The sequence below is a fragment of the Pipra filicauda genome, unplaced genomic scaffold (genome assembly GCF_003945595.2).
Source record: "Pipra filicauda isolate LSUMZ 115617 unplaced genomic scaffold, ASM394559v2 scaffold68_size4259465_pilon, whole genome shotgun sequence".
Lineage (NCBI taxonomy): Eukaryota > Metazoa > Chordata > Aves > Passeriformes > Pipridae > Pipra > Pipra filicauda.
Window position 1 is genome coordinate 3,742,066 of NW_024104853.1, and position 27,624 is coordinate 3,769,689.

Sequence of the window (27,624 nt, forward strand, 5' to 3'; positions counted from 1 at the left end):
TTTCTTTCATTGCAAGAGATATTTTGCTGTATAAAATTGAAATAAATAGTATGAGTCAATCTATCCTTTTCAAATGTCAGTGTGGTTTGGTTCTGCTAAACTGTTGGGTGAGTGTTGTTGTGAATTCACAGTGGCTATGCATTATGAATTAATGGTAAAATGACATGCTACTTTTATTCATTCTTTTATAGAAATACAACAAGAGAGAAAGCAATACATAAAAAAACCCCAAAAACCAAAACAAACAAAAAGCCCCCCAATAACCCAAAGCCGAGCATGTTGCTTAGAAAAACAACCCCCTTGCCCCAAACCCAGCTTCAGTGTATGCTGTAATTCATGTACAGTAATAGTTCACATTCACAGAGAATCACAAGTCTTTGGTTAAACCCTATTGTACAACCTGAGAGTAACTTTTGTCCTAAATTTATCCCTTGGTCTCGTGTGGTAGGGCTACTTCCAAGCCAACTCCTAATTATTAATGTTGAGTTTGCTTCAGTGCCTTCTTGAATAAACTCAATTCCTTTAAGGCTTCCATTTCTTACCAGAAAACACTGGAGTAGAATGTGCAATGTAAGTACAGATTGAGTTCTGTCACAAAAGCCAGGTATTTTGAGAGTAGCCATTCAAAAGGAAATATCTTCTTTGTTTACTCATGAATCTCACATGTCTTTCTTCTGGGGATGTCTAAAGCTAAAAAACACTTTCCTGCCTTTGCAAATAGACTTTTACTCCCTCTAACCCATCCATAGGTCCACTTGACATTGACCTGGCTGACATGGTCCTGCCAGAGAATAAACTTTCCCTTCTGGTTTCTAAGCTGTCGCTGAGCAGTACCTTTGGGCGAAACAATTGCATGAATTTCTGGTAAAATTCTTTGGATGCAAAATAATAAATGAAGGGATCTATGCAGTTGTTGAAGCAGCTGAGGCACAAGGTGAGCTTGTAGGCAGGGTACAAACTGCTCTCATAAAATAGGCGGATGATCATATGTGCAAGTAGGATAAAGTTGTTGGGGGCAAAGCAAGTGATGAACACCAGAAGGACAATTGTCGCCAGGTAGATGGATCTAGTCTTCTGCTTATTACCATATCTGTTCGATGTCTGAATTAGCTTCCGAATGATGCCAATGTAGCATCCAACTGTTACAACAAAAGGGATCAGGAAGAGGACAACAAATAGGGTGAGGAGAAAGACTACCCAGGCTTCAAAGTTGGGCAGCATATCCCATTTTAGGACATCAAAACAGGTTATAATCCCCAATTCTTTCACTTCATAGGTCAGATCTGTGCTTTCTAATGGGTACAAGGCTAGTAGCAAGAAAATCCACATAGCTAGACAGGCAGCAAAGGCATATCTTTTTCTTCTCCACTTGATCAGCTTCATGGGGTATACCACACCCATGTACCGCTCAATGCTGATAAAGGTCATGGTCAGTATGGAAGAATACATGTTGGAGTAGAACATCACAGTCACAAGGCTGCAAAGAGTCTTGCCAAAGCTCCAGTGATTGCTTTGAAAGTGATAAGAAATCTGGAAAGGAAAGCAGCTGGCCAGCATGAGATCCGTGATGCTTAGGTTGATCATGAAGATAACAGAAGGTGTTTTGGGTTTAATGTGCCAGCAGAGCACCCAAAGGGAGAACAAGTTGCCAGGGATGCTGATCAGAGCCACCACTGTATACACAACTGGGAGAGTGATGGAGACAGTTTTATTCTGGAGCATTGCCAGCGTCAAAGCATCCAGGTGGGATCCGTTTTTAATCATTATTCACAAGGGGGTTGTTGATTCCTGTAAGTCAGCTGGATCATATCATGAACACTTGGCTTCAAAACCTAAAGGAGAAATGTTAAGTGAAAAAAGCAATACATCAACACAGAAATTAAGAATATAATCCTTCTATTAATGAACTAAGTAGTTTGTCAGATATTCTCTGAATGTACTGAATCTATTAAAATTACCTTCTGAAAACTCTCTCCTCCCTCCAAATAATGGTAGTGTTTTACCAGTCTCACTTCTTCTTGTTTTTGAATGGCTACTTTTTCCCTGCTGAATGTCTTTCTACTCCTTAGAATCATAGAATTATTAAGGCTGGAAAAGACATCCAAGCTCATCAAGTCCAACATTTGTCCAAATACCACCACATCAATTAAACCATATGACTAAGTGCCAAGTCCAGTCATTTCTTGGACACTTCCAGGGATAGCGACTTCACCACCTCCCTGGGCAGCCTGTTCCAATGCTTGACCACCCTTCCAGTGAAGAAGTTCTTCCTGATGTCCAACTCGAACCTCCCCTGGTGCAACTCAGGGTCATTTCCTCTTATCATGTCACTTGTTACTTAGGAGAAGAGACTGAAGCCCATCTCAGAACAACCTCCTTTCAGGTAGTTGTAGAGAGTGATAAGGTCTACTGTGAGCCTTCTCTTCTCCAGACTCAACAACCCCAGTTCCCCCAGCCACTCCTAATAAGACTTGTGCTCCAGACCCTTCACCAGCTTTGTGGCCCTTCTCTGGACAGAGTCTAGCACCTCAGTGTCTTTCCTGTAATGAGGGGCTCAAAACTAGACATGGTACTCCAGGTGCAGCCTTAACAGTGCTGAGTACAGGGGCGTGATCACTGCCCTGGTCCTGCTGGCCACACTATTCCTGATACAGGCCAGGATGCCATTGGCCTTCTTGGCCACCTGGGCATACTGCTGGCTCATGTTCAGCCAGCATCTCCAGATCCTTCTCCACTGGGCAGGTTCCCAGCCGCTCTGCCCCAAGCCTGTAGTGCTCCGTGGGGTTGTTGTGACCCAAGTGCAAGACTCTGCATTTCACCTTATTGAACCTCATACCATTGATCTTGGCCCATCAATCCTGCCTGTCCAGACCCCTTTGCAGTCTATTCATTATCACACCTCTTATGTTACTGTAACATAAAGAAAATCACCTATCACAAACTGAAATTAAATTGAACGCTAGGCCACAGATTTTCCATGAGCTAAGTCCATCCTATCTACTCTAGATGTTACGACCTTGATTTTTGTGGTACACAATATCTTCTGACTTTTTCTCCCCAACTAAACAGTGATCAATTCAAAGTAAGTGCTGAAGTTTTCTTTTTTCGTTGTTTTGTTTTCAGCTTAGGGAAAGGAAAACTGTGGGAAGATGGCTGGGGATAAAAATGAGAGGAAAGTTAGAAGTTATATTCACATCCTAACAGAAGTTATAACAGTATGGAAAATATGGGGTAAAATGCAGCTGCTACTCCCTGGATGGAATGTGGTTAGCAGCTCCACGATGATTCCCCATACAACAGTAAGCACCTGCTAAGGGGGATGGAACAGAGGGTGGAGCAGAGGGGAGACCCCACAGCCAGGCTCTGTGATGAAATCTCTCTCCTCAGATGAACTTGGTTCATTAAAGCCTAATTGTAATATTAACTCACACCTCCATCCCAAAGTTACCCACCTCCAAGGTATGGCCACCCCTCACTGGGCGTGCACTCTATAATTTTTTTGAAAACAAAGTGGGAGAATTTTACACCAATCAGCAACAAAGGTATTTATGACTGAAGTCACTCAAGCTCCACCTAAATATAAAGAAATAGTATAAAAGTAAATCTAGAATGGGGGGAAAGTTAGGAAGGCTCCATTGTAATTGCTGGGATTAGTCGAAGGGCTGAACCTGTCTTCTCCCCCACAGGGACATGTATTGGGTAAGGGCTGTACTCTGTGTGTGCTGAATACTTTATTTGGGGTAAGAACTTGTCTCAGTATTTCTTTAAATACATTTTTGCAGTCAGATGCCATCACCAGCCATCTTCAAACCTTAACCTGTCACAATTTTATATTAATAAAGTGTGTTATTCTGTAAACTGTTAGTGTGAGCCCTTGACAAACACCAGCAGTTGCCAGCAGTCAGTAACACACTCAAATAAAGTGGGAAGATCTGCTGAGGGGTCTCCCTTATGCTGTTGGTGTGTTTCCCTGAGTAAGTCAGTTGAAGCACCCTCTGATTCAGCAGGACTGATCAGTGAAGCGTCCCATAAGAGGACACTGACCGACTGGTCAGGCACAAGGGTCTCCACTTTCCTGGGGCATTGACAGGCAAATACTAACGGTCGAGGAAATTTCCCCGCAGTAAGGGTCAAGAGAATCTCCCCTCTTCACACAACAGGAACATGCAATCCATTATTCTTGGTATATTTATAATATAAACAGAATATAAAGAAAAAAAACCCGTGAGAACAAGGGACAGATTGCAGTTGTTTGGACTCATTTACAGGCTGAAAGGACCAGGCTTAAGAAGGAACAAGCCCTCTGCTAATAAAAAGAAAAGCTATTGACTTTCAGTTTCTGCAAGATGTAAGTTTTTTAAAAACGTTCTGTTTGCAGCTGTCTTATTTGCACCACCTGTAATTCTCCAAAATTAGTTTCAGTTTTGCAGCCTGCAAAGCAAACCCATGCTTTCACTGTCTGGCTTATGTAGATCTTTCTTGGCAGATGTAATAGATTATGGTTAACTTATTTATTTTAAGCAGCGTAGTAGCATTCAGCAGTTGCAGGCAAGAACTCATGCCTTAATGTGCTACATGTGTGCCTACTTTCATTAAGCTGCAAGTACAGGGATGCAGTTTCACAAAAGTACAGGCTTGAAAAAGTGAAGAAATGGCAGTGAATGTCCAGAAAGGCAGAGGATAGATCTAGAGTAAGTTTTGTGAAGAGTGGCAATAGGGGTCTGAAGAGGTGCCAGGCCAAGTCAACTGATAACTGTGGGCACATGTATTATGTTTAATAACAGGCAGAGAGAAGGTTCAGACACACGATCCTGCTTGTGGACTCTGATCGCCTGCACTGTTTAATCCAAGTATCTGACTGCAAGACACACCTGCTGCAGGAGGTCAGATTAAAAAACATAGGTGCCAGTTAGTTGGTGTCACTTAACCTCAGATCTAGTTAAAAAAGACCTTTAATTTGTGTGGTCATAGGTCATGAGTAGAGTAACAGGTCAGTCCCTCAAAGAGGTCAGCCCTTGGTGCTGGCGAACTCTAGAGCTGGAAATAACCATTCTGATAAAAATTGTTTTTTTCTGACAGAGGTTCTTACTGAATAACTTGCTAGACCTTTCACAAAAGAACTGTTGATGGTTCCTGAGACTTGGCAAATGTGAAGTCTCTAGTGAAGGCTGTAGTGCAGTAGGGAGGCACTCAACTCAAAACCACCTGAGTACAAATCTAGAAAATCACAGTGCAGCAGCAAGCAGCTCAGTGGCAGCTTATTTGGGGTTCTTTCTTGATCTGATCAACTTGACGCAGTGCTTCAAATGTCAGCGAAAAATATTTGGTAGTGGTGAGAGTTGGTATCAAGCAAGTGATGCTAACTAATGTTGCCAGTCTTTCAGGAGCTTCTAGCTGAGCTGTTGGAAGCCTAGGAAGAGGAACATGAAAATAGGATTGCAAAGTAGTCAGAGATGTGCTACTAATACATCACACACTGACACCAAGCAAACTTGGTCTAAGTAATGAAGTGATCATCAGATGTTCACAACTGCAAAAAGCCCTCTGAGCCAAATCCATTGCAAAGGAGATTCAGTTCTTGTCAGGAGAGCTATATCAAGAATGAAACTAATTCTTCATTTTTTCAGGAGAACTTGAAAAAGCACTCGCTGTCACATAGCTCTTGGAAAAAAATCCTTAATGCTCTCTATTTCAACTTTCCATAGCAAATACCTATTCATGAACTCTATAGCCTCAAAAATCCTTCTCTAGTGGTACCTCTGTGTGCCTAAGAACCCAAAACTTCTTGAAACAATCAGAAAAAATTTATCTAAATCAGAGTATGTACAGAGCTCTAATAATACGCTTTTGCAAGTGAAAGATATTTGCTATCACAGACCCCTAGTTACTATTCCTATAGAAATTGTAGGTACTTGGGAAGGTAGCAGCATAGGTGAAAATTTCCATTATATCTGTCTCACTGGTAATTAAAGCTATTGAATAAGTCTTACATTTTGTTTTGTGTTAGGCCTAATCACAAACAAATTTTCTTCTATACTTGCTTTTTCTGAGAATACATCTTGATAAGAAGGAGATAAAAAATGCACACATAGATGCTGCAGAATACAAAACAGAGTCAGCATTCATGGCCTGGCTAAAGGCAAGTTCTATGCACTTGTGAAATGTTACGTCGGTAAAAACTAAGTACCTCCAAGTGTAGGCACTTCTTGAATTGGAGTTAAAAGACACAAGACTTTGTGGTTAGATGCCTACAAGAGCTCTCCAAAAAAAGAAAAACCTTGGCATGGTTTTCACTGATAAAGATGCCCATCACAAGGAGCAAAAGAAGAATGTTGTGGCAATTCCTTAAGAGTCTTCTTCTACAGGGGAGAAGAGGGCATGCAAAGCACACAAGATTGATGTTGCAAGTCGTTCTTGAGGGCAAACAGCCTCCTGGGGAAATGTGGAGTACAGAAAATTCTCCTTCCAACTTTATCTTTCCTTTTGGCATATTCTCTCAGACTCTAATCCTGAATTCCTTGCTCAGGAAAGTCTGGGCTAGAAGAAATTCCTGCTCTGATTCACCCTTACTTGTGATGATTTGCTTTTTAAATGGCTGGGTGCGCTGGTTTTGGCTGGAGTAGAGTTAATTTTCTTCCTCATGGCTGGTATGGGACTATGTTTTGGATTTGTGCTGAACATAAGGTCGATAACGTAGAGATGTTTTTGTTATTGCCGAATAGTGCTTACACAGAGCCAAGGCCTTTTCTGCTTTTCATACTGCTGCACTGGCGAGGGGACTGGGGATGCATAGGAGATTGAGAGGAGTCACGCTGGCACAGGCAACCCAAACTGACCAAAGGGATATTCCAGACCATATGATATCATGCTCAGTATGTAAAGTGGGGGGAAGAGGAGGAAGGAGGGGACATTTGGAGTAATGGCATTTGTCTTCCCAAGTCACCATTACTGCTCTCCTGGAAATGGCTGAACACCTGCCTGCCCATAGGAAGTAGTGAATTAATTCCTTATTTTGCTTTGCTTGTGTGCACAGCTTTTGATTTCCCTGTTAAACTGTCTTTATCTCAACCCATGAGTTTTCTGGATTTTACTGTTCTGATTTTCTCCCCAATCCTGCTGGTGGGGGAGGAACTGAGCTGCTGTGTGGGGCTTGGCTGCCGGCTGGGGTTGACCCAGGACACCAGGTTAAGCTGCTGGAACCACAGTGTACCATTTCAATGTACTTTACCTCTCCCACTGTTGTGTTTATAGGGGTTTAGTTAATGCTATATTTACATTTTGTTCAGGATAACTTTATGTCTTTCCCTCACTGCAACCACAGTCTCTGTCTGTCTCTTGTGGTTTAATTAGAAAATGTCATACATCAAGACAGAGAAGAATATCACTTTAAAGGTTTAGAGTCCCCTTATGTTTTATGAGTTTTTTCCTTTCAATTTCAGGTTTCCAACACAATTCAAATCACTGAAGCTTACATAGATTCTCTTGAAGACCAACTTTGCTGCAGGATAATTTAAAAATATCCACCTTCAGCTAAGATTTCATATGCATAATCTGTAAAAGTATAGTTCTGTTGCATAAATATCCCTGTCAGAAATACTTTTATATATTGCTTTTATTTTTTTGGGAGAGCTCTATTTAAACTGCAACAAATGAACATACAAGTAGACTGAAACAAAAACTCAATAAGGATTCTTCAAGTGACGCAATCCAGTCTTATTGACAGTTACAGCAGTCCTCAAGCTTCTGACACAGAAAGAGAAATCTTAAGCTTTTCTGCTTGCTTCATTTCTGAATCATTTAGTGGATGGATGTATTTTAGTTTCATATTAGGTACTAAGCACCTGCAGCCTCTGGAGTAACACACACAAAATCCATGTAGGATTTTTTTGCTACTCTTTGTGCTCACTGGTCATTTCACTCTGCACAGAAAGCTCACTTGGAAATTTAGTAGCACTAGGTTTTTATCCAATCTGTAAACAAAGGTGACAGCTGCTTAGTGCTTTTTTGACTGGAATAGTGATTCCTTTCCCTTCGATTGGCAAAAGATGACAAATAAAACATTAAAAGATGTACTGAAAATCACACAGTAAAAATTTGCAAGAGAACTGTGTTATTTCTTTGCTACGGAAGAGTAACAGTAGAGATGTGTCTTCTTTCTTTTTGGAGAACTACTAAAAAAACTGATACGTTTTCTTTCTTACGTCTATTATCTTCCTGTTTTCAATGTCAAGTGCACCTGTGAAAAAGACTGAAAAGCCAGTGAGCCAAATGAAAACAAGAATTGCCAACTTATGAAAAGTTTTGTGATTTGTTTTGTGATTTGAGATGGAAAAATAAATGTCAAAATGTATCATGAAGCAGAAAGCCTTTCAAAACTTATTCTTTTTCATAATTTTTAGTTCACTACCTGTCAAAGTGGAATTGCATAGGGAAAAATGGTCTTATTTCATTAATTATTTGATATTGTTACACTTTCGGAAAGACACCCTTCTAGCTGAAGAGTGTAGGATGGTATGTTTCAGATTACAGGTAAAATAAACTGAAATGCAATTTCAATTCAATTGAAAACAGATTCCGAATGAAGCAAAGTGAAAGCACAGATTTTACTGTAAGCACTTAGAAAATCATATTAATAGTTTTTAATCAATGCAAGTGTGGCCGAAGAATGTATTTTGTTTTTTCTCAAAAGGCCGCTTTTTAGAATTTTTAAACTTATTTTATTTCTCATTTACTCAGTTTAATACTATTACAAATCAGTAACAAGAGTTAAAGGGTTAGGATAGTTTATGACTACCTAACTGTAGTTAAAACTGGTTAAAACTTAGGGATTGTCAGTGTGCAGTGTTCCTGCTGGGTATTCAACCCCTCCTGGACTGTCTTAATTACTAGTAAGATGAAAGAATATTACATAAGCACAGAAAACAGATGCTTAATTTCTATGGTAGACTGAGTATGAGGAGAAGAAGGAGCCAGGAAGGCAAGGAGTCAGGAGCCAGTCATCTCAAGCTGTGAGAAAAGTGAAAAACACTTTGATATTTAGATAGAATAAGGGGTTTTAATATGAGGAACAAGAAGGAAAAGTGCCCTTCTGTAACACATCTCAGTTATTGTTCCTAAAGCATTGTTGGTGCTTTTCAGAGAAACACTTCAGCGAATGTTCAAGTTCATCAAACTGAGGAATGTAAATGAGTTCATCTCTGGTTGTGTGTTTCTTAAACTGAACATGGGCCTTACCAAAAGAAACTGCAGATTTTGCCTTGATGATTCTTTCTCATCCTTGCAATGAACTTTCATGCAAATTTTAGCTTGTAGGATTACATCTCTACATCTCTAACAGCCACGAGTTTGGTTCACTCAGTCAAAGATGTGAACCCAAGTCTTCTAAGAAACTTCTTTGCATTTGGGCTTCCCTGTCCTTTTTGCTGATTTTTTTTTTCTTCCCGTTGTTTTGTTCTGAGTAACATTATTGCAAAGATCTGAAAGTGTTGCAGAGCCTGTAATTATATTGTCACAAAGGCATTATTTGATGCTAGGCTTTACCTTATCTTCTTTTAAGAATAAATACATTTTGGAAATATGACTTCTACCCTCTGTGCACTTGCATGTGCAAATATTTCTGAGGAAACAAAATGAATCTGAAAACATCTAACTAGCTGCAATATTCCTGACCTTCTGTGCCATTTAGCTTTAGAAAAACAAAAGTATTGTCTATTTGTTATTTTTCACCAAAGATTATTCAGAAAAAGGACATAAGAAAACCATATGTATATCTTCACTGCAAAAGATAGCATATTTTTTACAATGAAAGACTTACATTATAGCTACTATATTAATCAAAAACTCTTGTGGAGACAAACTTCAGTCTTTATCTTAGCGTACCCAGTCAAAGTAAACCTTATGGTGGTTACAGCTCTAACCTCAAATAGTCAGGACAAGGTAAAACAAGAGTGTCTTCTCTCCACAAAGATTTCACATTGAGAGGTAAAAAACCCTGTATTTTTTCAGCAAGAAAATATAGAGGCATTACCAGCTTTAATGTAGTGGAGGATACATGCCTCCATCTGTTAGCTGTATCAATCTAGACAAAAGCAACTTTATTCAAAAGTGAAGGAAAATAATCCTAGCATTTCTACTTATTAGGAAGTGCTTCTGTTCTCCAGCTTGAGAGAGTGCAGGTGGGCAGATTCCAAGTTTGAATCAAAAAGGTATTATTAAGTATGAAGTCTAAATATACAGATGACAGGCAAAGAAATTCCACAAGGAAATATGTACTAAATCTTCAGAACTAGGTAAAGCAGTAAAATTAACTGTACATAGCTACCTTTAAATTTCCTGGACTGCGCAGTGTTTGTCCTGGACTGTGCAGTTTTGCTGATAGTTGAATTTTAATTCATTCGAACCTCCACCTTTTCTAACCATAAATCAGCAATGTCAGGATGCTATGCTGGTGTTAGCAACGTTCATCCTAATTTAGATAAGATTTGCATAAACACAGCTGCTATCGTCTGTGTTAATAAGCCAGTTCAGTGTGAAACTCATCAATGTGACATTTAAAAAGTTTGTTTCTGCAGCAGTCAGGTTTTTGGAAATAGTAAGTCTGTGGGCCAGTATTGACAAATACTGCAATCTCTGCATCTGAAGTGTGGTTTTATGATTCAAGTGATAGTTACATTACAAAATGAAGCAGTTTGCACTTTTCTTTATCAGTGCCCAAGAGAGTTTTTAAAAATTTTGTGAGCAAAACTTGAGGTCAATTGAAACCAATAACTCCACTGATAGATTTTCTAAACTGGTTTAAATTTCAGAGTAAGCATCCTAAACTGGGTTTAAAGAGGTTCCAGTTTATGGGTTAATAGCTAAAATATTATATATATGTTGATCTTTCCTACATACACAGATTTAGTAAGCTTAATTTTTTCAAGGCTGATATTTTAGAAAGGATTAACAAAGCTAAGGCAACATAAGAGTTCAACATAAGAGCTGAGAAATTCATTCTATAGGACTTACAGTCCTCTGTGATCATTGCTCATGTGCATACAGTCATATCCCAGCGGCACAACATAGCTTGCTTCTTGGTGAAACAATGCAATCTTGCACATATCGTGGAGGAAGAGCATGCACGCAGTTCCTGAAATATTACTGACGCCTGGCAGGGAACCTTCACTTCAGTGGATCACAGTCTTTGTCAGATGGTCGACAAACAGCTTGCAAAGCTCCTTTTAACTACTCTGGCAGACATCCTGTGTGGTGTGGAGTTATCCTGTGCCAGAGGGTCCTCCTGCAGGTACCTTGCCCTTGAGTTATGGCAAGATGATGAAGATTTATGTTTTTATGGAACTTTGACCATGGAAATTGCCAGATCAATTGAAATTTAAATAACACATGAACTGATTTCCTTTACAACTTTAAATTTTTAAATATTATCTGTGTCCAGGACTGATAGACAGTGGCTTCCGGTCAGCAATCACTTCCCACTACAAGTAATTGCCTCACACAGCTGTTGTGAAAGTCAGAGGAAAAGGTGTAGTTGATCATTTCCTTTCTGACCTCAAATTCCAGGAAAAGAATTTAGGTACAAGGTGCTTGTGGTAGACAATTTGACAGATTCCTAAGAGAGAATCCCTCAATATTCAGAAAACTTGGTGGTCTTACATTGAATCTGCATGGTCCAACAGGCATTTTACAATAAAAAATATATATATAAAAACACGTGTGTATATGTATATATATAAATATATATATCCTATTTGAAATCTGTACTTTCTATCTTTTCATCTCTCTTTTCTGTGAAACTCTTTTTGACTGTTTTCTCTCCTGTTCAGTCCACAAAGGAATTGAGGTAGAGCTGCATGTGTGCTCTTGAAGATTATCTTTTTAGATTAAAAGAAAAAAAAAAAAGGCAGAAGAAGAAAAAAAGAAAAATACCTCAGATGTTGTTTTTTCTCATATTTGCACTAAAGATATGACAATCTGTAGCTGTGGATTGATTTAGCATATGATGAAATCCATAAACAGAATGGACCACCAAGTTTTGCAGGTGTAGTTGAAAGGATAATTTGGCATGGTATTTGGGAAATATTCTGAGCAAAGAATGTAGGGTAATTCTAACATTTGTATAAAATACTGTGACCAGAAATTGGAAACAGTATTGTTAGGGGTGTATCAAAAAACTTGGTTGAGCATGTAAGCTGTCATCAGATGGGCCTTCTTCTACTACTTCCACTAGTAGGCCTTAGTATGTTCAAAATCTCTTTCTATCTCCTAAATAAATAGACTTGCCCCAAAAGATCCCCTTATGGATATTTGCTAGATCCATAACAACTGGTGACATGTAAATACAGGATGAATTATTGTTCCTCTTGTTAAGTAAGATCTATGTGAACCTTCAAAATTTTTTCCACATCAGTAGTACGAAGTTGCAAGATTTGGGTATAGCTGGCACCTTTCCTGCCTGGTCTTTTCTACATCTGTGGATTTATCATCCATAGAAATCCAAGTGTCTATTTTAGGGTGAGTTGTAAAGTGGGAATACCACTGACTGTACTAGGCAGATCTCCAGTGACTGTAACATTCTCATACGTAGTCACTTCCACAGTAAATGCAGGTGTTTGAAGCTGATTCCAGCCCATTTTAAACATCCTGTTGATTCAGATCCTGGTTTCCTGGAGGCCCATAATTGCCTGAATTCTGTCCAAATCTGAACCAGTCCCCTAAAGCATGATTGACCCCTTTCACACTTGAACCACTCAGCTGCTACTTTAAAATGACTAGGTCAACTTCTGTGTGAAAACGAATTGGCACAGAATAGCACCACGTGCGTTGTTGTACCTGTACCTGTCTTCTTCCACCTGTGTGTCAAAACCTACAGTCAGTTTTATGTGACCATAAAAGTGTTTGTGTAGCAAGGAATCTCACATCAGCAGTAATGAAAACAGTCTTTGAAAAATGTGAGACATGGGGCTCTTGTAGGAGCTAAACTGATATGCACTTGGCAGCTTGAAGTTGAATAAGACTGTATCCAGTACTGACCTCTGGGGAGCACCCCAAGCTGCAGTCCTCCAACTAGGCTGTGTTCTGAGGCAATTTTGATGACTGGTACAGTTATGCTCTGATAAGATATGAATAACAATAGAGCAGTAGGAGACAGCTCTTTGGAGTCAAAATTTGGGTTGTTATGAGCGCTAGAGATCTCTAAGTGATGTGCTCTGAAATATTGCCAGATTTCTGCAGTTTTAGTGTGTAACTTGACAATAGATGCATAGGAAAATGACACAGATGTACTTAAGAATAAAGGAAATTTTTGGTGCAAATGGCACCTATTCAGGAAAATATGGTGTGACCTAAACTAAAACAAACCAGGCTTCTGTTACTAAAAATTAAGGTTACAGTTTTTAAACTAAAATGTAGAGAGCTGACTGGCACAAGAAAGCATATAGTTCAGGATGACACATATTTAGTGGTGGGAATGTTATTAAATCCTCTATAGTCTTAAAAAAAAGGACAGGAAAAGGTATTAAGTCCAGGAAGGAACCAGACAAACAGTGTCTACATGTGAAGTGTATGAAGCACATCAAGTAAAACAGTCAGCCACAAAAAAAACCCAGGTACATAAAAACGCAGTTACATAAAAGGAGTAAAAATGCTGAGGCTGATTGCTCTGGTTTTCAGCTGGGAATCTGACCTAGTTTAGGTATCTGAGAAGTCTGATGAAAGAAAGTGAGTGTTAAGAATGGTATGACCAGGGCACATGCTGATACAGCCCAGCCAAAACAGGCCGTGTCGCTGGAGAATCAGTACTGTTGCATTACGGGAAGCTTTGTGTCACATCCAGTCAACAATTCAGCTGCATCAACACATGAAACAAAATTTCCATGGGCTGAAGGATGTGACTGGAGGACTGCATCATCAATCAAATAATGAGGATGGTAAATGCGGCAGTGATGTGCTTGGGATAGAAAAATCAGCTGTGAGAGCAAACAATACAGAAATAACAAAACCCTTCAAGTACCCCTAACCAAACTGGAAAAATACACTCTGGTGTGATGTATGTGTTCAGGCGTCACAAATGTGATTCCTTGTTCACAGGAATTCCTTGTTCAGGTGTTCAAGATCTGATGGGGAGCTCCTCACAAGATGAAGATTAAGCAGTTTTTGACTGAGACCTTTGCCATCCCGAGTCTCTGCAGCAGCAGGAGCACTGACATGGGGTTTCCTGCTTCCCCATCAGGACAGGGAAGAGCTTTGGCCTGTAGCCTATTGCAAATAAATTTCTACAACTTCAGCTGCTTAACTAGAAAAACCCTGAACCTCATGGGAACTGATGGGGAGAAATCAGCTATCACAAACCAAATCTGCATCAAGGAACCTTCTTGTGAGCTAATAGTGCAGAGAAACATGTTCCAGTGATCAAAAATTTTCTGTGGAGCTGGTTAATCTATTAGCATCAAGAGAACATAAAAATACAACTTGTTGGCCCCAAGTAAGCACATAATATATGAAAATATCTGATGAGAAATGAGACCTGGCAGAAAATGGCAAGCTTGAATACTGGGCTCTCTTGAGGTCTTCCCTATTGAAAGGTTCAGGTTCCCTTTTTTACTCTCTTGTAGTGCCATAGATCTCAAAGGAGAAATGCTGCTGGGAGCTCCTTCACACGCTTTGGCAGTGCCTGAAATGGGATTGCAGCCACCACAGCAGCCACCTTCTCTTCTGAAACCCCAAGGATGCCCTCGGCTTCCTGGGAGTAGGGATGGGACAGTGGTTTTGAAAATGCAACCTGCTCCCCTGCCCACTGTGAAGGAAGATCAGCACCACCTACTTTCTCACTTCTCTTTCTGAAAATAGTGGAGGTTATTTAATTTTTGCTATTACTTGGTTCCCAGCTCTGTTTTGGAACTCATTGCTCGTGCTTGCTCTTGGGAAGTTCAGGGGCTCAGGGCCATCTTGTGGTTTTCCACAGAGCTGCCAAGGCTATGCTTTCCCTAGCCCTGCTGAAATCATCTGGAATCCGAGGACACTTTCTGCATGTGCACGTGGTGGCCAGACAGCATCTCCATGTGGAATCAGCTTGGCAGTGGAGGGGCCTGCTGGGGCATGTGAGATGGAGTCACCCCTGCCTGTGACAGTCACTTAGCAGTACAGCCCACAGGGGTTGTAATGTGGTTTGGCCAGCAAATGGTGGAAAAGGCCAGTGTTTTGAAACTCATTCAGGGATCTGAAGGAAACAGGCCTGAGTCCTTTTTTATTTTAATATCTCAGCAAGACTTTTATAAAAAACATAAAGGCAATGTACCCTTCAGGACAGCAGATTTAGAATCCTTTCTTTTTCTCGGTGTGTTTCTCTGTCTCACTTTGCCAGATCGTCATACACATATACAGAGAGAGAGGAAGAAAAGGAAAGCAGAGTTTTAAGCTTTAAAATAAATCCATTTTCTTGAGGATTGTGGTTTAATAAAGGTTGTGTATTCCATTTCCATAAAAGAGGCTGGAAAGGCAAAATAAATTCTCCAAACCCCTTCTAGCCCCATCCATCCATGCAGATGAGCAAACTATAGTGCCCTAACATCTCAGATACTAAAGATAAGAGTGCAGTGATAAAATATGTTTCGTCACATTATGTGGGGAAAGTTTTGTACAAGTTGGGACTAGCTGCTCAGTGCAGGTTCCTCTTTCAATTCTCTGAAACTCTTGAAAAAAAAAATTAAACACACAAAAAAAACAAATTTTAAAAGCAATTTCCTCAGTTCAAACCTCCCTGCGCTCCCACACCATCTCTGTAGATGCTTCTAGGATGTACTATAAACTACACGTAGAAGTTTCTTGTGTTTGTACTGCTTAGGCTGATAGTTTTTAGAGAATTCTGTTACAGCATGATATGAGCTAACCTACACAAACCCCCAAGGCTTGTTATTTAGTTTTGTTTACCTGTTTCTTTACTGTAAAAGAAATCTATCAATTTTTTTTACCAGCACTAGTTGAAAGACATCTAGCAATTCACCAGCTCAGACCTATCCATTCTTTTTAAGAGTTATACAGTTACAACAGGAAATATTTTGAAATGGTCACACTAATCACAAGACAGACTACTTTTTAGTATGAGCATGTATTTATATAGTCTCCTATTTTTAGGTCATATCACATGCCAAGTCCTTGCATTGCCATTTGTATTAATAGTAGTTATTACTCTTTTTTTTCTAGTTTCTTTACACACCTGGTACAAAACAACATTTGGAATATATGCTTATTTTGGCTTTAGTCCCCAAGAGGAATTAGGCATCCAAATATTTTTGAGAAATCACCCTTTAGCAGTAGCATTCCTGACTATTTTCCATGCACTCTTCTGCAAAAGCAAAAGCAAAAGCAAAAGCAAGCTTGTCTCCTGCTGCCAAAACTGTAGATGTAAAGGATGCAACAATACTTTGACCAGGAGATCAGTATGTCAGTGACCTCTCTGCAATGGCAGATAGCCAAAGCACTATGATTTTCTACAGTAGAGTAAGGAGCCACCTTATTGAACATGCCTGTGTAAAAGGATGGCTCTGGCACTCCAAGAGCACTTCGAAAGTGCTGGGATGAAAAGGACTGGGGACAACATCCACAGCAAGTTTCCTTATTATCACTCCTGCTGAAAGCCATGTCAATAAGGAGATGAAAATGTTATCAACTTCTTTGTATCTCTTTGTGGAAAAGCCTCCTTGCAATTACAAGAGGTAGATGATTAAGAATCAGGATGCTTTTGAGAGTTGTTAAGACTGTAGGTGTGTTCTCAAGGATGATAAGCAGATGTTCTTAAATGCCAGTGCTCTCCTTTCACTTGCTCGATGCCTTTTGAACAGTCACTTTTCTACTCTAATTTTTTTTTAAAAATAATACTAATATCTTTGCACTGCTTAGTTACCTTGCTGGTGATGGCTCAAGAAATATTAGTATCTTGCTTTGTAATGTGTACGGAGAGCATTAAAAGTGGCTTTTGAAATTGCAGGCACAGCACCTGCTTTTATTAAACTCTAAGATGAAAACTGTCTCTGTAATACACTACCCATTTACTTAGAAAATTCTTTTCTGGAATGCCTCAAAAAGTTAGATATGTTCTGTATTCAGTTTTACAGAAAGTATTAATCCAATTAACTAATATTAGTTCCCTGAAATCAATGGACTTGTTCTCATGGTTTATAACGTTTTTCCCAGACAAGACATCAAGATCTCTTATGCTACAATTTCTGCAAAAATTCCAATGACTTCTTAAAACAATGAAGTACACTTGATGAAGTTGTCCAAAAGTTATGTCAGAAAGTTCTTTAATAAGTTTTTGTGCCATATTTTTGAATGTTGATATTCAAGCAACTGCATATGTCAAAATTGTGTTCAGATATTTTTCTTTTTAAATTGAGCAGTTCCTTGTACCTTAAATTGTGTTACCCCAATAATGAAACTTCACAAATGGATTATCAAAATAAAAATTTATGTCTTTATGGGTAGTGGATTTTTTTCTGTATGGAACAGAATAGTGCAATAATATCCTAAGAGGAAAAATCTCCATGAATTGTGAGGAAAAATAAGATTTTCTGGCTCTCAAATGACTGAAAAAAATATGACAAAATTGGGGTACTACTTTGTATACTAGATTTCTACTGTCTTGTTCTTGTCACTAGTGAAGCCACAGTTCAGCAGAAAACCAGTTAAAAGAGTTTCTTTAGAAATTGGGTGTAAAAGGAGATTGTGGTTAGTTTTGCTCAATCACGAAAAAAAATACAGAGACATGGGAGAGCAGCAACTACCTAGAAGCAGTTAATACAGAATGTAAATCCACAGAGACATCCCAGTGCACCCACCATCCACACCTCCTCTGCCCCAGGTCGTAGAAACATAAGTAGACAGAGGCACCTGCCTGCCCAGGAGTCTCCATGGCCCTCGCCGAGAAGCCCATACCTCAGTGGCTCACAATTAGGCATTTTATCACGACATCCAGAGAACCAGGACTCTGAGCAGCAAGCAAGCTAGACAACAGGAAATGCCTTGGTCCCTGAGAAACCTTCAGCTTTTAACACTTTGCTGAGGGTTTCAAGGAGACCTCTAGCTACAACCATGTATTTCAAATGAAATTTCTCCTGCAGTTAGATGCTTGTCTCATAAAAAATGGATAGATCTGAACCAGAAACAACAGTACTGTTCATACTTCCCAAATCATACTCAATGGGGATGGGGGAGATATGAATTTATTACTATCTTCAGAGTAGTGAGATTTAAATCTACAACCTCCACCAAGCAATAAGGTTTTCTATTAGTCACTTCATATAAAACTTATAAATTGCATAGAAATAGGTAATGCAGTTTGGATATCTTCTCCTCTTTTTCACCCATGGACTTTATGTTCCAGTTGCACCATGAAAACTGGAGCAAATTCAGGTGCAAGAGTAAAGATAAGTTGTAGAAAAATAGCTTTAACATGGTCGTTAATGCATTGCTGCAAGAATTTTCAGTTCCAATCAGATTGGGTAAACATCCCAAATTTGTAAGGAGTGCCCTAAATATCAACAGGATTAAAGGGCTCATGCCATCGCCACCTTTCTTCTGGCTTTATCCCATGCAGGATATACTCCAGTAAGTCTCCAATAAGGGTTTTGACTCTTTATGGTGTACTTGGTCCTCAAGTTGACAGAGCACAAGGAAGAGTCTTCCCCTGCCCACCCCTCCCCTGCCCAATTGTGAATCATTTCAGCCCTTCGGTTTGAGTTGGGTATTAAGACACATGGGCTTCTAAGCACTTAGTGACTGGGATTCATAGTTTTGATACTGGGCACTCTTAGCAAGAGCAGTTGAAGACTTCAGCCTTGAGTTGCAGCACTTACAGTGGTGACAAGAGAGTTTTTAGGCTCCTAAAGGTCTTTTTAAATGCTAGCATTAAGGTCTGATGTTGAAAATTCTGCCCGTGATGAAAACTTTTCTCCTTTAGTGTGTGAGGTTGGGATGAAGAATCTCCTTTTCTCCTAGCTAAATCACCCCTTGGTGAGTGTAGTTCCACCTTGAATGGATTTCCTTAACTCTCTATTTTGAGACTCAGTGGCAGTCAAGTAAAACCACTTGCCTGCTTTTACAGCAATCTCAATGATTTTTCTCTAGGTCAAAAATCCTGGCAGGTCTTCCATAATGTACTGCCACTCAACCAGCTAATCAGTCTTCCAGATCATAGAGTGAAAATGTCTGCAGACATTTTAACTTTTTCCTTGCCAAACTCCTTGAGAACAAATATCCTGTCCCAGCAGACTAGGAAAGGCATTCAGCAGAGAAAAGCTACTTGGCTCAACTCTGCATTTTTGTACCATTCTCCCAAACAGAGTAGTCAGGATGTAAGGACCTGTGGGAATGAATGAGGTTGAGTCTGGCAGATGGGTATGATGCCTTCACTGCACATCACCTGGCTGAGTGTTCATGTGTCTTTCCCACTGGACAGACAGGAGTGAAGTAGGGCTGCATGCCTGATTTCTTGGGTTGTTTTTGCAGCAGATGATTAGGTCATTTTTAGTGTTGTGTGGTGGAAATCTGATGCAACCTGTGATGTAGGCTTGTCAAAATAAAACTCTATTAAAAGGATGAATGAGAAGACCATAAGATTCTCAGTGGTAACAGCCTGACACCCTCTCTCTCCCCCTTCCTACCAAATTGTTGTCAACACTTTAACCCTGTCTTGCTTTTCTGATTAAAAGCTGCCTGAAAATTTGCTTGGCTTTTATACTCCCAGTTGGTTGGGAAGATCCATAGATATACTTAATCATAGGCTGTAAACAAAGAAGAAAAGCACAAGTAGAGATTCTATATTAAAGAGTTAAGAGGAAGGGAGGAGAAATAAGGAAGTAGTGGTTGAAACAGTCTACTTTTAAGCACAGAAAAAAAAAGTTTAAAAAACTTGATAACATTTTAAACGGAGTGTATAAACAACACAGAAGAGCCCCAGACTAGGTGTTTGCTTTTATTCTTGGGGGTGGAGGTGTTCAGAACTAGTGGAAACTATAACGAGAATTTCAGAAGTGGAGATACTGCACCTTTAGCAAAAAAACACAAGCTCAGTTTTCTCACCACCCAGAATGAAACATGAAGTGAAGGGATTATTTCTAATAAAGAGTAAAGAGGTTGGTTTCCAAACCTTTCCAATGTAGGATAGCACCATTTTTTTTACCCAGTTATTTAATTTGAGATTGATTAGATCAAAAGTATATAAAACAGAGCAAGCACATTAAAGTAATTTCCCTTGAGTTTTGCCACAAAAGACAGCTGAATTGTCAATGTCAAAAAGATAAATACAAAATGATTTGCAAAGAACATTTACATACTATATAATTCTGATCTGAGAGTGCTATGGTGGCTTTGAATAAATGATACTGTATTTTGCTGTCTCTCCATTGGAGAAATACTCTTGACATTTGTCACCATTGACATTAGTGATTCAGCAGCAGTACAATCGATGTAGCCCTAATATATAAAAAAAAAATATAATGCTAGAGTCACTGTGTCTTGAGATGTGTTCAAAAAAGTGCTGTCATTTGCAACTGTCCATATTTAGGACATTGTCAAAATCTATGATACCATTTTTCACCAATGTGAGTGGTTGTGGAAAGGATTTAGATTGGGGATGGTTTAGTATTTATTTATTTATTTATATAGATATTTACCAGCATCACTGTGAGTTATCTATTTTCAATGCCTTTGATGGCTACACATCAAGAGACTTAAGCTACAGCACAGATCTCAAAAAAGGAAATAAGCACCTACAAGTTTCTATAGCACATTTCTCTGGAGGAGGAGAAGAGCACTGAGGCATTAGTGTTGACACAGAAAGCACAGTCTGAGTCTATTTCAGGGAAGACTTGTTGCTCTTCTTCACAGAAGAAAATAATGGCCCTGGGCTGCAGAAACGGGAGGCAAGGATGAGGACTTGGTGGAGAACGGTGGGGACAATGTGCATCAAGATGCTGGGCTAGGCAATGCTTTCTATGAGCCAGTCAACAAATACTTTTCACAGAAACAGTGTAAGCTGCTTGGACTTAAAAGTAAAAGACACTGGTATTTCAGTACATCTTCTCACTAGACAAATGAAATCTGTGGGTGAGCATGTGGCCTCATCTGTAGGAGAAAGATGTGATATGGGAGAATCCAGAAGTAGGTGTGGAAATCCTGGGTGACTGTCATCCAGAAGAGGTATCAAACACTTCCACTTGTTCATTTCATCATTAATATAGAAGCAAGAATATAAACAAAACCCAAAGAACTACTGAACCCAGCTGCTGTTGAGCTTTGTTTGAAAAGGATCTCTGGTCTATATTCATGGGCCTGTATTTCCCCTCTCTCCCTCAATAAATGTGAATTGACTGATAAAGGGTGAAGGTCACAAGATTAGCTAAGTCTCTGGGCATGGCATAAATTATTTGGCCAACTGGATGAAAGCTTGGAATGCAGACATTTATCATTCCACCTAATGTTTTTGAATTCCTTTCCCTGATTACTGCAACTGCATATGGTTTTCTGTATTTCATGGCCATAATAACTCAAAAGAATGTTGTAGATGTGTACAATGGCAATAATGATAATCTTCATCATATACTAATCTATTGTAAGTCACAGAACTGTAGTAAGAAAATAGATTAGTGTTTTCTACTGCCCACAGAGCCACTGGAGCCACACTTGTTGGTATGAACTCCCCTTATGGGAGAACAACACTGTGAGTCTCATCCTAACTGGTTAAAACGCCTTTCACCCATCCCTTTTTCAGCCTGGGATCAAAGCAATGAAGGTGTAGCTCAGAGTAGAAGGCAGAGCATTTCACATGGTTACAAATATCGGTTTATACCAAGTCCTTCTTGACTCAACATGTGACAGACCCAATTTATGAATGGACCAACAGACTGTGAATACATTTATCTTCCATTGAAGGGAACAGGAAGTGAGAGCATTTACCATTCAGCTCTCTTGGACCCACAGGTGGACACAAAATATCTTTGATATAGAAACATGGCTTTATTTCTAACATCTGGCACTCTAAATTTCTGGTCCTTGTGAACATAACCCTACTTATTTTCTTCAGATTTACTAGAAAAGTTCAAGCTGATGATATATGGAAGGTGAGAACTTTTTTACTTTGCTGGGATAGGTGTGGGTAGGGGAGCATTTACAGGTCCTCTGGCATGTTAGTGCAAACAATGAAATGGTTGGCAATGGCAAGCTGCAACATGACAGTTTTTATTTCAAACTTGAGGAAGTCAAATCTCCAAGTGTTCACATGCTCTTTTGAAGTAGACAAAGATATTCAGTTTTGGGCCCCTTACTACAAGAAAGACACTGAGGTGCTGCAGAGTGTCCAGAAAAGGGCAACAAAGCTGGTGAGGAGTTTGGAGCACAAGTCTTATTAGGAGTGGCTTGTTGACTTTGGAGAAAGGAGGGCTCAGGAGTGACCTTATTGCTCTCTACCACTACCTGAAATGAGGTTGTAGCGAGATGGGGGTCGGTCTCTTTTGCCAAGTAACCAGTGCTAGGACAAGAGGGAATGGCCTCAAGTTGTACCAGGGAAGGTTTAGACTGGATACTGAAAGGGTTGTCAAGCACTGGAGCTGGCTGCTCAGGAAAGTGGCTGAATCACCATCCTTGGAAGTTATTTAAAAGTCAGATGTGGCATGTGGGGGACATGGTTTAGTGGCAAACTTGGCAGTGCTGGGTTAAAGGTTGGACTTGATGACCTTAAGGGTCTTTTCCAATCAAAAAAATTCTATTATACTGTATTTCTGACTGTTTATTTTTCCTTCTACACTAGTCCCAAAGACAAATTAGAGCAATCAGAAGAGTAGGCACAACTAAAGGAGCTAATATTTCTGTAGTACAATTTGTGTGTCTCTGCTCTCCTATTGCTAAACGGCATAGGAATAACCTTTACACATGCTGGTGTTCCCCATATAACAAAGTGATTTCCATGCATTGCTGTGAGAGACTGCAAATTTTGTTTTTGCAAACTTTGTTGCTGCAGCAGCAAAAACTGGTAGGTGCTGAGAATCCACCCAACTCACACATTTACAAGCCCAGCACAGACCAACCATCTATGTTATTGATACCTATATTGGTTATGATCTCTGCCCCTCTCATGTGGGGGTAATCATGTATTCAGCCCACAAACACTAGCAGGAATAGACGTGTGAGTTAAGCATACCTATCAGCCTGTAACATGTAAAACTCTGCCATGTCCTGTTAGTTTCTCAAAGAAGTGGTCTTGATGGAAAACTTATCATTTAAAAAGCTGGAAAAAAAGCTTTCACAAGTATATATGATTATAAATCTCAAATGTTTAACATATATTGAACCTGAAACACCTAAGTGATGCGTTTGTGATGCTATTTTATCCACCAAGGCCAGATTTTAAGATTATGTGTCTGCACAGCTGAGAATTGCTGAGGTTGCAAAAACCAGATGTAGCAGGAAACTTCATTCTTCATTCTCTTAGAGGTGTTAAAGATATCTTTATGCCCCATGGGAGAAATGTGCAACTAAGAAGGCACATCTTCATGTCAAAAAGTGGGTTCCAGATTTTCTTTGACAAGGTTGTACAGATTTAGGTCACTAATTGGGTTGATAAAGAGATGTTGTATACAATGTGCAAAGCAATGTTTAGCTCAGCTTAAAGGCTTGATCTTGCTTCTGCTTAACTCAGCCTCACATTCATGTGCCATCAGCCAATTTCTGTTAGCTGCAATCATGGATAGGCTGCAAACTTTTTAAATAACTAGGTATTTCTAAAGACCCAAATAGTTCTGATCAGTGCACTGAGTATGTCAGCACTATGTAACTGAGATCATGAGCTTTGTAGAAACTTGGGATTGAGGGGAGGGAAAGGTGTCCCTTATGAAAATGTCTGTTCATTCCTTTTTGAAATACTCACAATGCTCATATACCTCAAGAAGGTTACTGTTCTAGCAGCCTGAACAAATAAACAGTTGAAGAGCCTGGGATCCAGAATTTCATCAGCAGTTTCCACTGGTTGCTTTGCAGTTTAATGATCCTACTAGTGAAATGGTGAAAGTCAACAAGCTGTCAAGAAACTCTACAAGTCACAGTAGAGTCACTCTGGAAAATGGACAAGTTTTGAGCTTTTCTGCTTTATCTTTTTTGGAACTAATGCCCTCCCAGCAATTTTGAAAAGGCAAAATACCCCATTAGAAAAATTTTGGCTTTTTTCTCATTGTTCAGTGAGTGACACTGTGCCCTATGTACAGTGCATTGTTCAAACTCTCAACCTAAATACTAAATAAATAACTGATTTTGGGGCATTTTTCTGTCATCCAGTGTTGTAGCTTCAGAACAACCTGCAAAATTCTTCTTTACAGCCTTCCTCTAATATGAAGATTATTTAACCCCATATTACAAACAGAAAAGTGAGGAATGGAGACCCCAAGTTGCCTAGGACCTGATTTCTAAGCACATTTGGCATTACATAAAATGTTTCTGATTCAAAGCCACATTTCTATTGATTTGTGAGTGCTCAATACTTCTGCAAGTCAGATCCAGGTGTCTTTTAATAAACACTTGAAAATTAGGAACTCAGAGCTGGTGCCTGTTTCTGAAAACTTACACCTCTTGAAGTCAGACCTGAAACAGAATTTCAAACTCTGTAAGATGAGCATCACATGAGTGGAAGGATTAAGCCACCAATGAAGGCTTAAGTGTCTCAGAATGGGATCTGAAATAGTCAGAAAAATTATAAGAAACAGTGTGAAGTCAGCACTATTCACTTGCTGCACACGTAGATCATCCAGAGCAGGTGATGGATAAGCCTTGAAAATGTGAAAACTCGAGGGAAAAAAAAATCTTAATGAGTCTCATAGAACATCCTCTCTCTCACAGAAAAACTACTGGAAGACCTGAGCCTTGAATCTCTTTGTCAAACTTCCTTTTATTAAAATTCTGTGTTACCTTTTCTTTCTGGGGACTAAATATGATTTGCCACAATGTTTTAAGATGGTTGGTACAAGACAAACACTTCCCTTCCCTCTCTGAATGATAAAGTAGGGGTTAATGTCAGGAAATAGATGCCCTAAGGTGCCTCCCAAGTCTGACCATGGGACTTATTATCTGAGGGGGAGATTAACCACCAGGCTTCTGGGTACTGCCCATATTTCACATCAAAGATGCACAATAAGAAATTATCAATATAACAATTCAGGGAAAGATGAAAATGGCATGCATGAGGGCAAGAGATTCTCTAGCCTAGTGACAGTCACCAAGTATAAGGTAGTGGACATGATCTGGAATCTACTCTTTAGATTGGCCTTTAGAGTTATCCAGCGACTACTGTGAAATACTGTCTTTGAAGACAAGGCTGGACATGAGGTCTTTGTCTTTCTGGTTGAATGGTATTTCAGGAATCTGCTCCTCTTTTGTCCCCTTCTTTTTGCTCTTCCAGCTTCTACTGGCCAGGTGCAGTTCAGCTCAGACCATACCTGCTAGCATACTACCTAGCTAGCAAGGAAGGAGGTGGATAAGCCTTTAAATACTTTTCAAAGACAGTGCTGAATATGCATGTTCTTTCTCCTGGGAGAATGCTCTAGAGGAGGAGTTACACTGTTCCCTACTCCTTAACCTCTTGAAAAGAAAGCACTTGTATTTCTAAAGAAGAAATATAGTCTTACTGATGTGCTTTAAGCGTGCTCCTCACTGGCACCAGGACAGCTCTCTCAGTCCTGTCAAAATCCAGGTGTTCTACTATGGCAATTGGATATCTGCTCCATACTTTTCCTTGAGTATCTTAAGTACTGCTATGTCATATTATAAGAAGCAACTATTATGGTATAATTCCCCAGCAGTCAGAGGCTGCATTAGAATTTTTTCCTGTTTGTAGTTGAAGCTCTGAAGTTCTATCCCAGCCCCATTTCAGGTATTTATCATGTATTTTTCTATTATGAAGGTGACCTTTTCTCAGCATCACACACATTTTTCTCAGCATCTACTTTCAGGTAGAATCAGTGGCAGAATCTTATTTCCCAGAAATCACTCAGTTACTGCAATCACGAGGCTACTTTGCCTTTTCCTGTAGCCCTACATCTGAGTCAGAATGTGTCCTCCAGCAGCAAGTAGATGAGAGCTGAACAAGGAGACAGGCATGGTCTCCCTCTAAATGGGCTGTTCATTGATTTTTTTGTGCTGAATTATTATTCTGTAATATTTACACTTAGGACTCTGAGGAATATACCACATGAAGAAGGGAGATTTTACTACATGAAAAGCATGTCAATATTAGTAAATTAAACACTGTCAGAACAAGGGCCCAGGCCATGAAACTCAATTGCTTGGGCTGTTACAGTTCTGGCACAGTTTTGTCTCACACCAACTAATGCTCCCTCAAACAGGTCTGGACCACACACAACTTCTTGTATAGTTTAGGACTTATGACAGACAAAAGACCATTCCCAAAAAGGAGTCTGGATGCAGCCATCGTGTTTCAGAGGCTGAAAAGTTATTACAGTTGTGTCAAATAAGGTAAAGATCAGGATATGACTGGTCCCAGTAAATGGATGTAGTGCAAAATTACTGCTGGTTAAAAGCATTTTCTGTCTAGACCATTAGAGAGTGTGGACATACCTGCTCTGTCTTTAGATTTATTTTTTAGATTACTGAGAGATGGATATTTCAGGGTTTTCTCCCAAATATTTAAGGAAAAGAGCTGAAAGGATCACACCTTGCTGTCCTCTGCAAACCTGCTTTCATCATCAGTAGCATTTAACCCAAAGTCTGTCTTCTTTCTGTTAACTGCTGTCCAGAAACCACCCTGTGTCTTCATATACCTCAAGTTTGTACTACCAGTTTTCCACTTGCCTTTTTTTTTTTTGTCTTTTCTTCACCATTTCTGTGCTTACATATCCAGAGTTTCCAATCCTACCTCTCACCACTGCTGGTGTTCCAGGAGGATATCCCTTTGACCCCCGCACTGCTTGACTGTCACAAGGTGAAGTGACAAAAATACAAAAAAGGTTTATTCTCACAGCTTTCAGCTACTGAACCATTGTAGCCCTGAACTGAGGTCCACTTGGTGTATCCAGGATCCTGGGCTAACAGGACTTCAATAGGGCACAATTTAGGAAGTCTCAAAGACCAATCATATTTTTGAGAAGCTGGGGAGGGAGGGGGAGGCAGGAAAAGAAAAAGTCTTAACAAGATTATTCCTTTCTTTGTGCTCACTCACCTACTCAAAGCAGAAGCTTGTGTTCCTGAATATTCCCTTATTGCCTCAGCAATTGCCTTAAACAGCTAAACTCTGTGTGTAACATCCTGCCAAAGAAAATGCAAAACTTTTCATCTTAAATGTTGATCGGACTTACAGGCAGCTCCCTAAGGAATTTGTCTCACCATGTCATTGCTGATGTTTCCGTACTGCAGCAGATCAGATTTCCTCTATGAGTAAGAGCTACAGAAAGGAACAGAAAACAGTTCTGTTAAAAAGTTTTTTAAGAATCAGTTATTAAAATAAATAAATAAATAGATAGATAGATAGAAGGAACACATTTAAAGATAATTACGAACACTGAGAAGCACTGATAACACTGTCTGTCATAGCTTTAAATATGTGGTTCACTAGCTGTAAAACAGCTTGAGCGG

General features: G+C 39.6%; 1 protein-coding gene across 2 annotated transcripts; it reads right to left on the bottom strand.

The window, feature by feature from the left end:
* P2RY8 (P2Y receptor family member 8) lies at window positions 1-27,433 on the bottom strand. Of its 2 annotated transcripts, none has more exons than XM_027751293.2 (2): window positions 27,348-27,433; window positions 1-1,832 (listed from the first exon to the last, which is right to left on the bottom strand). In XM_027751293.2, exon 2 carries the CDS (start codon window positions 1,762-1,764, stop codon window positions 691-693), a length of 1,074 nt encoding a protein of 357 aa, XP_027607094.1. In that variant the 5' UTR covers window positions 1,765-1,832; window positions 27,348-27,433; the 3' UTR covers window positions 1-690. The 2 variants fall into 2 exon arrangements, with proteins under 2 accessions (XP_027607094.1, XP_039244754.1); XM_039388820.1 differs by having other exon boundaries at window positions 27,376-27,417.
* Between the last annotated feature and the right edge of the window lie 191 nt (window positions 27,434-27,624).

What these genes read in the sequence shown, in the direction of transcription:
- P2RY8 (XM_027751293.2), bottom strand. Translation starts at nt 1,764, where the DNA reads ATGATTAAAAACGGATCCCACCTGGATGCTTTGACGCTGGCAATGCTC.